At 41.9% G+C, this 12,565-nt stretch overlaps 2 protein-coding genes across 2 annotated transcripts; one reads left to right on the top strand and one right to left on the bottom strand.

The window, feature by feature from the left end:
• Positions 1 to 1,854: 1,854 nt before the first annotated feature.
• Positions 1,855 to 5,748, top strand: LOC124708478 (protein disulfide isomerase-like 2-1). Its single transcript, XM_047240166.1, has 11 exons — positions 1,855 to 2,053; positions 3,114 to 3,198; positions 3,336 to 3,433; positions 3,524 to 3,579; positions 4,060 to 4,177; positions 4,267 to 4,294; positions 4,409 to 4,500; positions 4,720 to 4,876; positions 4,957 to 5,081; positions 5,203 to 5,302; positions 5,387 to 5,748. The coding sequence occupies exons 1-11, from the start codon at positions 1,878 to 1,880 to the stop codon at positions 5,456 to 5,458; spliced, it is 1,107 nt and encodes a 368-aa protein (XP_047096122.1). The 5' UTR covers positions 1,855 to 1,877; the 3' UTR covers positions 5,459 to 5,748.
• Positions 5,749 to 8,703: 2,955 nt separating this feature from the next.
• LOC124646651 lies at positions 8,704 to 11,359 on the bottom strand. The gene is made up of 3 exons (XM_047186744.1): positions 11,091 to 11,359; positions 10,660 to 10,757; positions 8,704 to 9,397 (listed from the first exon to the last, which is right to left on the bottom strand). The coding sequence occupies exons 1-3, from the start codon at positions 11,244 to 11,246 to the stop codon at positions 8,704 to 8,706; spliced, it is 948 nt and encodes a 315-aa protein (XP_047042700.1). The 5' UTR covers positions 11,247 to 11,359.
• Positions 11,360 to 12,565: the final 1,206 nt, after the last annotated feature.

Below are 12,565 nucleotides of genomic sequence, written 5' to 3'. Positions count from 1 at the left end.
AGGGGACTCATGGTGCTGGACTTCACAAGTGGTAAACTCAATTAGACGAAATAGCTATAAAACTATCAATTAATTAACACGGGCTGCAAATATACATGAAAGGAACAGTTCTACTCCGATTGCTTTCCTTCCTGTCCCTCCGCGCAAATGGCCGACCAGGGGAGGCAATAAAGTGGAGGAGGGGGATCAGCAATGCATATATGATACTTAGTTTTCTCATATTCTGACGGTGCAAATATATGAGATAGTGAACCGAGGCATAGCCCGGTGATTGGGATGGGTTGATGCATCCCCGCCCGCCCAGGTTCGAGTCTCCGCACTCGCAATTTGGTGTCGTACACACAATCACTTCTAGTAAAAAAAAACAGCGCTTTGGGTTTCTTCCTCTTAAAACCAAACTTTTAAAAAAAAATGAGATCAAATGATAATATGATCATTTTGGGATTTTATTTAAGGACATGTCCCACACAAAGAGCTTACAGAAAAACAATAAAATCTAGAGCCAAGCAAGATATGCATCTAATGTATCATGCTATTGACTTGTTTATGTGCATCACACAACATGATGAGATAAGCATGATGCAACTTAGTAAAGCGGAAAAAGTCACCTACATGGAGATCCTTTAACTTTCAAGAATAAACTGAACTTCAGATTGAAGAGCAAATCATAGTCATGATCTTGTAGGCAAGATTCGCATTTGCAATGTCTGGATCAGTACAATGCCTGCAGAAATAGACATAATCATATCAATTTCAGTACAACAAAATTCTTATGAGGGAAACACCAGACACTTTAAACAAATTACAATGTCAATACTCATGTCAACAGAAATATATAGACATAATCATGTCAACTTCAGTACATCAGAATTCTGATGAGGGAAACACCAGACATTTTAAACAAACAGATAGCCCCCAGGGGCGTGTTTATCTACGCAGTTAAAACCTTAGAAAGTATCCCAAAGCTGGAAAATGCTCTTGAAATGATTAAAACAATAATGCCCTCATGGCAGCAAACTAATCCAATGTTTTATCTATCATGCAATAGCTCACAAGCAACTTTAGAACATAATTTGTGAGATTAAATGTACATGCCTCTCCATATACATTCCTGATATTAAACAGCTGGGTGTGTTGTTACATGTACATGCAGATATCCAGTTGTTCCCCACAATGAAGTAGGTAAATCACATCAAGAATGGAGTTATTCCATTGTTGAATCGTTTGAAGCTTGTAAATCTTTTGTAAAAGAAAAATGACTAAAACATCGTATAGAGGTTCCTCTACTTTTGTGCGATTTTTTCTCCATCTTCTAAACTACCCGTTCTTTTTAGGAAATAAAAGACGTTCTTTACTAGAGTTTTTTCTACAACTAAATATACTATTTTCTCTCGTCCATAATAATTTTTGGAGATATAGTAGTACAACTTTGTACTACCTCCATCCAAAAGATTAAGCCTTATATTATCTTTAGAAAGTCAAACTATCTCAAATTTGACTAAGTTTTTACCAAAAAATATTAACATTAAAAATACAAAATCAATATCATCAGATACATAATGAAATATATTTTCATATGGTATATACAAAATATCATATTTATTTATAGATTTTTCTAAAAGTATGATTAAATTTTATTTGGTTTGACTTAAAATATAAGTCAAGCTTTGAGATGGGGGTAGTAAATGTTATTGATAGGAGGAAATATGTATCTTATCTGACATTAAATACTTTCATTAAGAACAGATTATGAAAAAAAAATCCCGTCTACCCAAACGGGCCCACCGGGTACAAGTATACAAGAGTAGTTTGCAAACCATATAAACCTGACCACACCGTTGCCTCTTCCTCGCTAGAGCTGACATCAAGCAGATCCCATGGCGATCCCTCAGATCTCCCGCGGAACCCTCCTCCCCGTCCTCCTCCTCCTCGCCGCCGCGGCGCTCTCGCCGGCCGCCGCCGATGGAGACGAGGTGCTGGCCCTCACCGAGTCAACCTTCGAGAAGGAGGTCGGCCAGGACCGCGGAGCGCTCGTCGAGTTCTACGCTCCCTGGTCCGTGTCTTCCCACATCCTTCCTACCTCCTCGTATCACTTCGTCCTTGTGTAGTTTGACCTTGTCGCGCGCCGTTAGGGGCAAGATCCGTGTGTGCTTTGCTTTCTCCTGTGGTCGCGTAGCTCGGATCTCTAATGGGATCTTGTCCAGGTTTGCCGATGTAATGGATCGGTGGGAAATTGTAGCCGGAAACGAACGATCTGCTTGGTTCCCATCGCAGCCTTAACTGTTTAGATCTTTTTGGACAAGTGCCAAAACTGGTCTTGGCCTTACGAGGGTTTGTCCGCAATTTGGATCCCAACCTTTGGATCTCAGATTTGTTTGAAATTCTGGCAGGAGAGTAGGAACGGTATTGGTATCGAGTCTTATGTTATGGTGATCTTACTGATCTTTGGCACCTCATGAAGTGATTGATTCTTTTTGCAAGAAATAAGAGTGATACCTAGATGTGCATTGCCTTAAGCATCCATGTTAATTTTTATCGCTGACTTTGTTAGATAATCGAGTGGGTGTCCTGGATCATATTGGAACTATTTAATGCATATTGGCCTTGTGTGTCAGGATGAACTTTAGTTTTGTACTACTTGGGTTGTTCCAGGAAGTGCTGAAGCGCTATTCCTCATGAGTGTAAGCTTACGGGTGAATAAGTTGCTGGATCTAACTGAATCTGGTATCAAAGCCCAAGCTCAATACACACCTTTCAATATGAGCTTAGGCTTATGGGTGAACTTTGCGGTTAATCATACTCAATAGTAACAATTCATTTAGAGAATGACAAGAAAAATCTATTGTGGTGATGAAAATCTTTTGCCAAGCCACCAGTTCATGGGTGTTGCACAGCAGATCAAGTGACCCAAGCACTTTTTCATAATTGCTTAGGAGTTAGGAAATACTAGCAATTAGGAACCAAACCTAATTGGTTGGATGGGCAGAAGTCCTGTCTGCTGTTTCTATTAGTCTCATATTTATGGTCTTGTCTGTATGAAGTAGTTCTTTCTGAGGATGGCTGTGTTTTTTACTCTTTGGTTCATTAATTGATGATTGTTTTCTGTTTTATAGGTGTGGACACTGCAAGAAGCTTGCTCCAGAATACGAGCAGCTTGCTGCAAGTTTTAAGAAAGCTAAATCAGTATTGATTGCGAAGGTAACTCCTGCTTTTGGAAATTTTTGGTGCATGAAAACTAACATCAGTTTTCGCAAACAATTGTGTAGCATATTGTTATCAGCCTCTGAACTGCATAATGTCCTCTATGGTCAATTTACTAAGTTCCCTCTGTCCAGGTTGACTGCGATGAGCACAAGAGTGTGTGCAGCAAGTACGGAGTTTCTGGCTACCCAACAATCCAATGGTTTCCCAAAGGTTCCTTGGAGCCCAAGAAGTGAGAATATATACTTTATTGCTGATTAATTGGTGATGAATTCTTGTGTAAGATAAAATCTGTAAACTTAATGTTGAACTCATTGTTTAGGTATGAAGGTCAACGTACTGCTGAAGCCCTTGCGGAATATGTTAACTCTGAAGCAGGTAAACTTGTGTTTAACTCATTTTGCAACAATGCTGTCTTGGTGGGTATCAAATCAGTTGGGCTCTTTATGACCAGTTAACAAACAATGTAGAGCATTTAAGTTTTCACCACAAGGAATACTACATCGGTAGCTATAAGCAGCACAGAAGTATTAAATTAGACAATTAGCTTTGTAGCAGTGTGGAGTTACTTCCGATGAGCCTTTGGTCCTTGTCACTTACATGTGCAGATATGCTGTTGGTACCATTCATCTTTGGTTATTACCACAAAAGCTGCCAGAGTTACTTGTGTAGCTTGGTTATATGTATATATATTCGCATCTCTCATTTTCATTTGAATCATGTTGGGTGCTATTAGTGGATGACTAAGTCATTAGCAACCCAACCTTGCATCATAACTTTCACAGCGGTAAAATAGTTTTTTTTTTCGAACCATGAGTTGTAACATAGTTTCTAATCTTTCTGCCACCTGTCTGTCAGCCACCAATGTAAAGATAGCAGCAACTCCTTCAAGTGTGGTGATTCTGACTGAGGACACCTTTGACTCGGTTGTCCTTGATGAAACCAAAGATGTCCTTGTTGAGTTCTATGCCCCATGGTAGGTTATTGTCATCAGCTTGCCATGCACCAAGATCTATGCTGATTGTAAGAAACATAATTTGATGGGATGCCCTTTTTTTGTTACAGGTGTGGTCATTGCAAGAGTCTTGCTCCGGTTAGTAGTAGATCTCACTAACTTGGAAACTTCTAGAACAACAGAGTTTTCTGTTACAAGAAGTGGCATGTATCTTCATTTTCTAATTTTCTAACTCAAGTTTGTATTATTTAGATATATGAGAAGGTGGCATCTGTTTTCAAGCACGATGAGGGTGTTGTGATTGCCAACCTTGATGCTGACAAATACACAAAATTGGCTGAGAAGTATGCACTCTGAATTGTCTGTTCTAAGTGTTATTATATATATATTGTTCCCCTCTTTATTTTATATTACGTTCATTCTGAGGAAAAGTTGTGTTTGCGTACCTAGCTGTGTTAAATCTTATACATGTATTATCTGGTGATGACTTGCCTGATGATTTTTTTTTATGATATGTAACACCTTGTACATAGAGGAGTTTAAATCATGTATATCACTTTCAGGTATGGAGTTTCTGGTTTTCCCACTTTGAAGTTCTTCCCGAAGAGCAGCAAAGCTGGTGAAGAGTATGAGGGCGGGCGGGACTTGGATGACTTTGTCAAGTTCATCAATGAGAAAAGTGGAACTAGCCGTGACTCAAAGGGTCAACTTACTTCAGAGGTTGGTTACACATAAAAGCACCCTAGGAAATTAAGTTTTATGAATTTGTAATCTGATCAGAAGCCGTTGGTTTCTTGTAGGCTGGGCTTGTGGCAAGTTTGGAATCTCTAGTCAAAGATTTCCACAATGCCGCAGATGACAAGCGGAAGGAAGCCCTCTCTAAACTGGAAGAGGAGGCTGCAAAGCTCAGTGGTTCTGCTGCCAAGTATTAACTTCCACCTCTCCTCTACTATGTTTACAAGTTATCAAACTGTTTGCAAATTCTAATTTTATTCAAGCAATGTCATTGCCTGTTCATAACTTCAACATCATATTTTCTAAACCAGGCATGGAAAGATATATGTGAACATTGCAAAGAAGATTGTGCAGAAAGGCTCCGACTATACGAAGAAGGAAACTGAGAGGCTTCATCGCATATTGGAGAAGGTGAGCAACAAAAAGTCTATTGTTAACATATTATACTTAATCTACTAAATGTATGAACTAATTCCCGATTTCATAACATGACAGTCCTCCATCAGTCCTTCCAAAGCTGATGAATTTGCCATCAAGAAGAACATTCTCTCGATCTTCTCCTCTTAGTGGTGATGCCCCCACGTGCCCCATCCCTGCCATTGGGGGTATACTCAGTAGTGCAACTCCCACCTGCCACAAGAGGAACCCAAAAACGACGGTAGATCAGAGAGCTGGCAACGGAAGTTTAGCGGTGATAGGATACTGTTGAACAACATGCAATCTCTTTTTTCTCTGCCATTTACTTTTATGGGATTGAGTTAGCACTCAAAAGAGTTTACTTAAGAACAGACAAAGTTCTTGTAGCCATGTTATGATGACATTTGTTTTGTGATACAATAAAGTTGACATTTCAGTTATAATTTGGCCTATTTTGCATTGTTCTTATCTCTTAAATGAGAAATTTTTGTCTTGAGTCCACAATGCCTTGTGCTTAAGTGTTGACTTTTTTTTGGATCTTGGGTTCACAATACAGTCCATGCTGCATAAGCGCATAGGCATCAGTCTTGTGCTTCAGTGTTAAGACTTTGTTTAGATGGACCACACGATTTCCATTAAGCAATCAAGTGGCTGACGTAACACAACAACCGAACCGTGTTGGGTCTGGTTTCCTCTCTCTGGCGGCGGTATGAGGAAGGGGAACATCGTTCCTTGGCCTAGTAGTTAGGTGAGTTTTTATCTTCTATGGTGCGTTATTGGGGTGGTGGGAGCGGCGCTCGGCAAATAAATCCGTCACAACTCCACTCCCACATCGGCGGCGACCTTCATGGCGGCTTCTCGGAGTTGTTGGGAACGTGTGCTTGTCGATCTTTCAGGTCGGCAGCTTGGTCTTTCCGCCGTTCTTCAGATCTGGCGAGATCTATTTCTCGATATGTCATTGGCGTTTGTCGTTGTCCACGACGGCGCTGGGGACGGGGCGAGGTGGTTCTTCTGGAGCGAAGATGTTGGTCTGGAGGCACCATATGCCGTTCTTCTCCGACTTCGTCGATGGGAGGCGACGTATCTTGGTCCAAGACAACACGGGGACGTCCCCCGGTCGACGTGCTACAGCGACATGTGTCTCGCTGCCTGCAGCATCGACTCACAAAGCTTCGTTGGCGATGGTGCTTTTTTTGGATCTTGCAACGGTGGAGGTTCGGCGTCTCTTCTTGCGTTCGTCTCGGCGGCATTGGAATTGGACGGCGGCCGCTGGCTAGGGTGGTTGCAGGAAACCCTAGGGATCGTTTTTATATTTCTCGATCTTTTAGGATTTTATCTGCAAATTCAGGATAATCATTTTATCCCGATTTGTCTTTTAATTTTCACATGTATTGCTTCATGTAACTTGGTTTTCGATTAATGAAATATGCTCTCAAAAAAAGGAAAGTGGTAACATGCAAATCTTACCTCGGATGAGGATCATCGCTTTGGAGAATCTAGTGATGACATCGAGCTGTACCTCTGTGCCCGTACCGGCCGGAGCTAGTGAAGGGTTTTGGTTTTAATCTCTCGATTGTGTCAACAGTTTATTGGTGTTACGAGGCTCTAGCAAAGTAGGTCTGGAGATTATTGTGTGAACCTGAGTCTTTGTGTGCAAAAGTGTTGAGAGCAAAATACTACCCGGATGGGTGTCTTCTTCTTAAAGCGACACTGAAGAGTGGAAGCTCCTTTACGTGGCAAAGTATTCTTGCAGGTCTTGAATGTTTCAAGAAGGGGTGCATTTGGAGAGTAGGAGATGGTAGTCAAATTAATATTTGGGAAGACAACTGGATTCCATCAAGTCACAATCTGAAAATTATGACTCCCAGAGGAACAAATATTCTGACTAGTGTGGCTGATTTGATTAACCCGATCGATGGCTTATGGGATGAGGATATTATTCAAGATATTTTTTGGCCGGTGGATGCTCACAGAATTCTTCAAATCCCATTGACACCGAATAGAGAGGACCTGGTGGCGTGGCACCATAACAAACTTGGTTTATTCTCAGTCCGATCAGCATATTACTGTCAGTGGGATCACAAGTTTGGTCGAAATAATAGAAACATAAATATTGCGGAAGGTGCAAATAATGAGGTGTGGGAAAAGCTCTGGAACCTTGAAATTCCAAGTAAGATTAAGATCTTCGGCTGGAGAGTGTTACATGCCATGATTCCATGTCGGGGGGTTTTAGCTAACCGGCATATAGGGAATTTAGGTGGATGTCCGATCTGTTTGTCAGACTGCGAAGATATAAAACACTTATTGTTTTCTTGTGCAAGAGCAAAACAGATTTGGAGTGACCTTGGGCTGTCAGAATTGATAGAAAGTGTCATGAAAGTTGACAGATCGGGTTCTGTTGTGATTGAGGAAATTATTAGAAGAGGAGGCAGAGTGGAGGCGATTGAAAATATTGGCTTTGCAGAAATTGTCCTCATTGCATGTTGGTACATCTGGTGGGAAAGAAGACAGATAGTGCATGGGGAGAAGGTACAAACAACATTCCGCTCAGCTATGTCCATTAGGGTGCTAGCTATGAATTATATGAAGGTGTTAAAACAACAAGAGAAAAATTCTAAGGAAAGATGGAAGAAACGTTTGGAGGGAATGTTAATGATAAATATTGATGCAGCTTTTGAGTTGGACTCGGGTAGAGGTGCTACAGGTGTGGCTATCAGAGACTATACAGGGAGCTGCATTGCAGCTTTGCAAACTTTTCTACCGCATGTGGTCGATATTCAGATGGCTGAAGCCTACGCTCTGCGGGATGGACTGATGTTGGCACAACAAATTGGAGCTCAAAATTTTGTAGTCCAATTAGATTGTGTCCAGGTGGTAGAGACAATGAAGAATGGAGGGTTTTCAGCAACATCGTCGGCTGCGATTTATGATGACTGTATTATCCTTTGGAGTGGTTTTGGTAATGTGTCTATTGAGCACTGTAAAAAGGAAGCTAATCAGGTAGCACATGAGCTTGCTAGAGTAGCTTTTAGTTCTAGTAATTCTTGTACTTGAGTCGATGAGCCCCCTAGGTTTATTCTTAGCAAGCTCGTGAATGGTGTAACTGTTCTGTGATGGCGGGCAACAGGTACCAGACGCACTCTTTTCCTTCCAGGGTACCGAATGGGGCTGGAAGGTTTTTAATGAGGCGGCCTATTGTCCTTTAATAGAATTTGTTTCAAAAAAAAAAAAGCTGGCCACCAATACAGGTAAATGTTACAATTTCACCATTAGGCCAAGAAGTCAGATTACAGCGAATCTAAAAGCATAGGAAATTACAATAAGCATGAGACGCAATCTCACATAGCCCCTAATTAACAAGACAATAGCGCAGTGTTTCCCCTGATAAGTGATATCTATCTATTTTTATCCATGCTGGCATCAGAATCATCAGAATTACCTTGGGTACCATCTTCCTTGAACTTGAGACTATTCAGGACATCATCAGATGTGCAGCGGTCAATGTAATCTATATCGTGCTCCTGTCGCCCGTAGCTGTTTTCAGCACCCTGGTAGCCAGTAGCTTCATGGTCGATTGATTTCCTGCAAGATGGTCTGTCTGACCTGTCCAAATCCACCAGATGTTCATGACCATGTTCATCTTCATGCACATGAACGTGATGTTCATGACCATGTTCATCTTCATGCTCATGGACATGTTCTTGCTCTTGTCGGCCGCTGAATGACATATCATATGCGTGGGGACCATGCACCCTCATATGCACCGACCTCAGGAGCGCTGTTCGTCTGAGGTCTGCACCGTGGCACATGTCATTTGGGGAAGATGGGAACCGGCCTTCGTTTTCGGAGCCACGGCGAGGGTGAGAGCAGGCCACAGATGAGAGAGAGCAGCTGGGGAGAGAGTATGATGGGGTTGATGGTAGGAAACCAGCTTGTGGCTTCTGGAACCGGTGAGGAGATGACATTGGACTAGTTGAAGGGCTGACCATTGCATCGCCTTGACTCCCATTAGGGTTTAATTGCGTGTCGTAGTACCGGTAGTCATCTGAGTCTTCGGACATTGGTGAGTATTGGGAGATTATTTCGTCCCTGAAAGAGAGAAATACGAAGATACATTGACATGTGTACCACAAGTACACTACAATTCGATTGCTGAGAAGCAGTAATACTATATCAACTGAGTAAGCATGAAACCAGTTGTATGAAATACAAAGAGATGAAACCAAAAAAGGAAAAGGTCTGGCAAAAAAATAACAAAAAACATGTGATCATTGAAGGTACCAAGTGTATCCAGACAAACAAAACACATATAGTTGTATTAGGTATTTTAACATCAAAAAGAGTGCTTACGATCACGGTTACTACACGCATAACCAACTGGTGAGAAGACATTGTGGACAACAACTTTCCTAGGCATCCTTAAGTAATATTCTTAATTATACTATATCATGCTTGACATGTTCTATAACATGCTTATAATGATTCGACAAGTTCAATGCTTTCATGTGGATGCAATCATTGAAGCAATCAAATGTAGGATCAGATCATGTCCAGAAGCTCATAACTCATAAAGTATAGAGATGGAAGACTTTGTCCAGATTATTCACTGTTCATGATGTGTATTACAGAACCATTAGAACCAACACACCTTTACATTTAATATAATCCCTAGATACTTCATAGCAAGAAAATAAGCATGAAGTTCGTAAGGAATCCTGACAAACTAAACTATTCGTACTTTCAGACAAGCTAGGCATTGACATCCCTAATATTCTAAATTTATTAAGAAACAACAATGAAGCAACTATCTCCAAATCACTTTTTAGGGGGGGGGGGGTCCAGTAATTACTGAAAATATTAGAAATTAGGTGACATTGATATCCGCTGTTGTCATAAGTCCAATCAAATTAACCGCATTTCTCCAAAGATTAAATAGGAAATTAGGGTGTTTACAATCCTATATACTCCGTCTGATCCATATTACTCGTCTCTAATATGGGTGTTTACTTCTAGATACATCCATATTTGCGACAATAAATATCGATCGGAGGGAGTAGAAGTTTATGGATAAGACGGAACAATATATATTTCTCTTTTTTGGCAGATCATAAGCATACTATAACTGAAATAAATATGGAGCAGCAAATATATGTTGTTCCTCCTCTCACATATATTACATTAACTATTGAATTTGGTGAATAAAGCAAATCCTACTGAAGTATATGAGTTTGAAAGGGTTAACATGACATCTCTATCTCCCGAAACCCGCTTTTTAACAAGTGATCATCACACATGAACAAGCATGGATGAAGTGTTGCCAGGAAATGTGCACTGAATTAGAGCACGCAAACCTGACGCAGGAGGGGCTCTCCGACCTGGCAGGGGACTCCATTATATTGTCAGCGAGTGAATCCCCAACAGACAGCCCATTCAGGCTGGACGCCATTATCTGCAGTAGCACGCCCAATTGTCAGCAGATAGAGCAATAATATTCAGGGGAAAATAGAGAGACTCTTGAATAAAGAGAGGAAGATGCAGAAAGGGGGATAGCACACAAAATTTGGAAAACAATCAGAGTTAGAGATCACTAATCGAGAAACTAAAGAAGCCTAACTCTCCCCTACTGGAAGAATCACGGATCAAGGAAGAACTCGCTCTGTCCGTTTTCAAGGAAGCGAGAAACCGCCTGGAATCTGAAACAGGGAAGCCGTTTCCCCCGACCAATTCGAGCCCAAACCAAGAACCGGAGGGACGCAGCCGTGGAGACTGAAGGGAGACCCACCTCGCTGAGGTACCGCTTGTGGGAGTTGAGGTTGTCGACGTACACGTCCTCTTCCGGATCCCTACCGCGCTTTGCACCGCCGCCGCTGCCGCTGCCGCCGCCGGGGGAGGAGCCAGGCGACGACATTGCCGCCCCCTCGCCGCTGCCGCCCACCATCCGCACGGGGCAGCGGCACGAGGTGGTGCTGGGATTGGCTGGTTCTTGGAGGCGGGGGAGCTGGGAAAGAGTCGAAGGGGAAGCGAGGAGGGGAGAAGCTTTTTCTGTCGTCGGTGTTCCCAGCCTCAGAGCAGAAGGTCCCAACTCACAGTAATAGCATGAAGGGTCGTTTCGGTGAAAGATCAGAAACACAAATGACACTTCATCGGTATTTGAGGCGTCATACAACCTTTTTTTTTTACAACCAATATCACATATATTTAAACTCTAAAAGCTGTCTCCAACGCCTTACAAAATAAAGTCTAAAAGATACTAGCAAATCTTCGAGATCTTCAAACTCTTTCTTCTTTCAAGATATAATCTTGTATTTTTCTGAAGGCAGCCAAAAATGAATAACAACCCATAGATTTGTAAATACCGACGAAGGTTCTCCCATAATTTTAATTTGATCCGCAATGTCAATACTGTGTGCACGCGCGCAACCATTAAAGTAGTCAACAACATCGCCAAGAGTACCAATATCAGTATGTTATAGGATAACAACCGACAAGCCTTATCGACATCGCTAGAGAGCTGAGAGTACGAATCACCATTGTCGAGGACGAAGCAGCCGGGACAAAAACTGCGAGGATAATCCTCCTCGCGGCAACCATGAGAAAAGATCCAAAATCGATCTGGCGAAGCAATATCTGAAGGCCATACCTAGAAAATTGTAATCTTCCAACACCACCATTGACGATGGAAGAAGATATCGTCGTCGAACGAAAGGCCAAAGATCACGTATTGCAAACAACACCATCTCTATTACGGGGAAACCAACAAGAAGACGGCTACCAAACCCTAACAGCTGAAAATACTACTTTTATTAAAAACTTCACGCATAGATCGGGTTCCCCGCTCCTTCCGACACCAGTGAAGTCGGTTAGAGGAGGAGGACCGATCTATGGCAGAGGCTGAAGTGGAGACGGCTAAAGCTTTTTTTACATTGGCGGCGGTTGTCTTCTCCAAAAAAAGTTTGTTTGGTAGGCGTCATACAACTTTCTTCCGTTCTCTCACGCCTAATAGCATCTCTAGCATACCCCTCGCAAGCATACCCCCTCGCAAAATGGCGGATACAGGACATGAAAAATGTGTTTAGCAGGCTGAAAATGCCCTCATGTTGTGTTGTTCCGAGTCTCAGCACAAAAATTCTCAAATCGCAATAGCACGCCGGGTCATTTTGACAAATTTAGAGCAGAAATTCAATTCGGCACATGGAAGGATATGCTCCTATCACCGGGAAAAACATTTAGAAATATCAAAAAAAAATTGAACGGAAA

This window comes from Lolium rigidum, chromosome 4, assembly GCF_022539505.1.
Source record: "Lolium rigidum isolate FL_2022 chromosome 4, APGP_CSIRO_Lrig_0.1, whole genome shotgun sequence".
Taxonomy (NCBI): domain Eukaryota; kingdom Viridiplantae; phylum Streptophyta; class Magnoliopsida; order Poales; family Poaceae; genus Lolium; species Lolium rigidum.
This window is presented reverse-complemented; position numbering and strand designations above follow the sequence as displayed.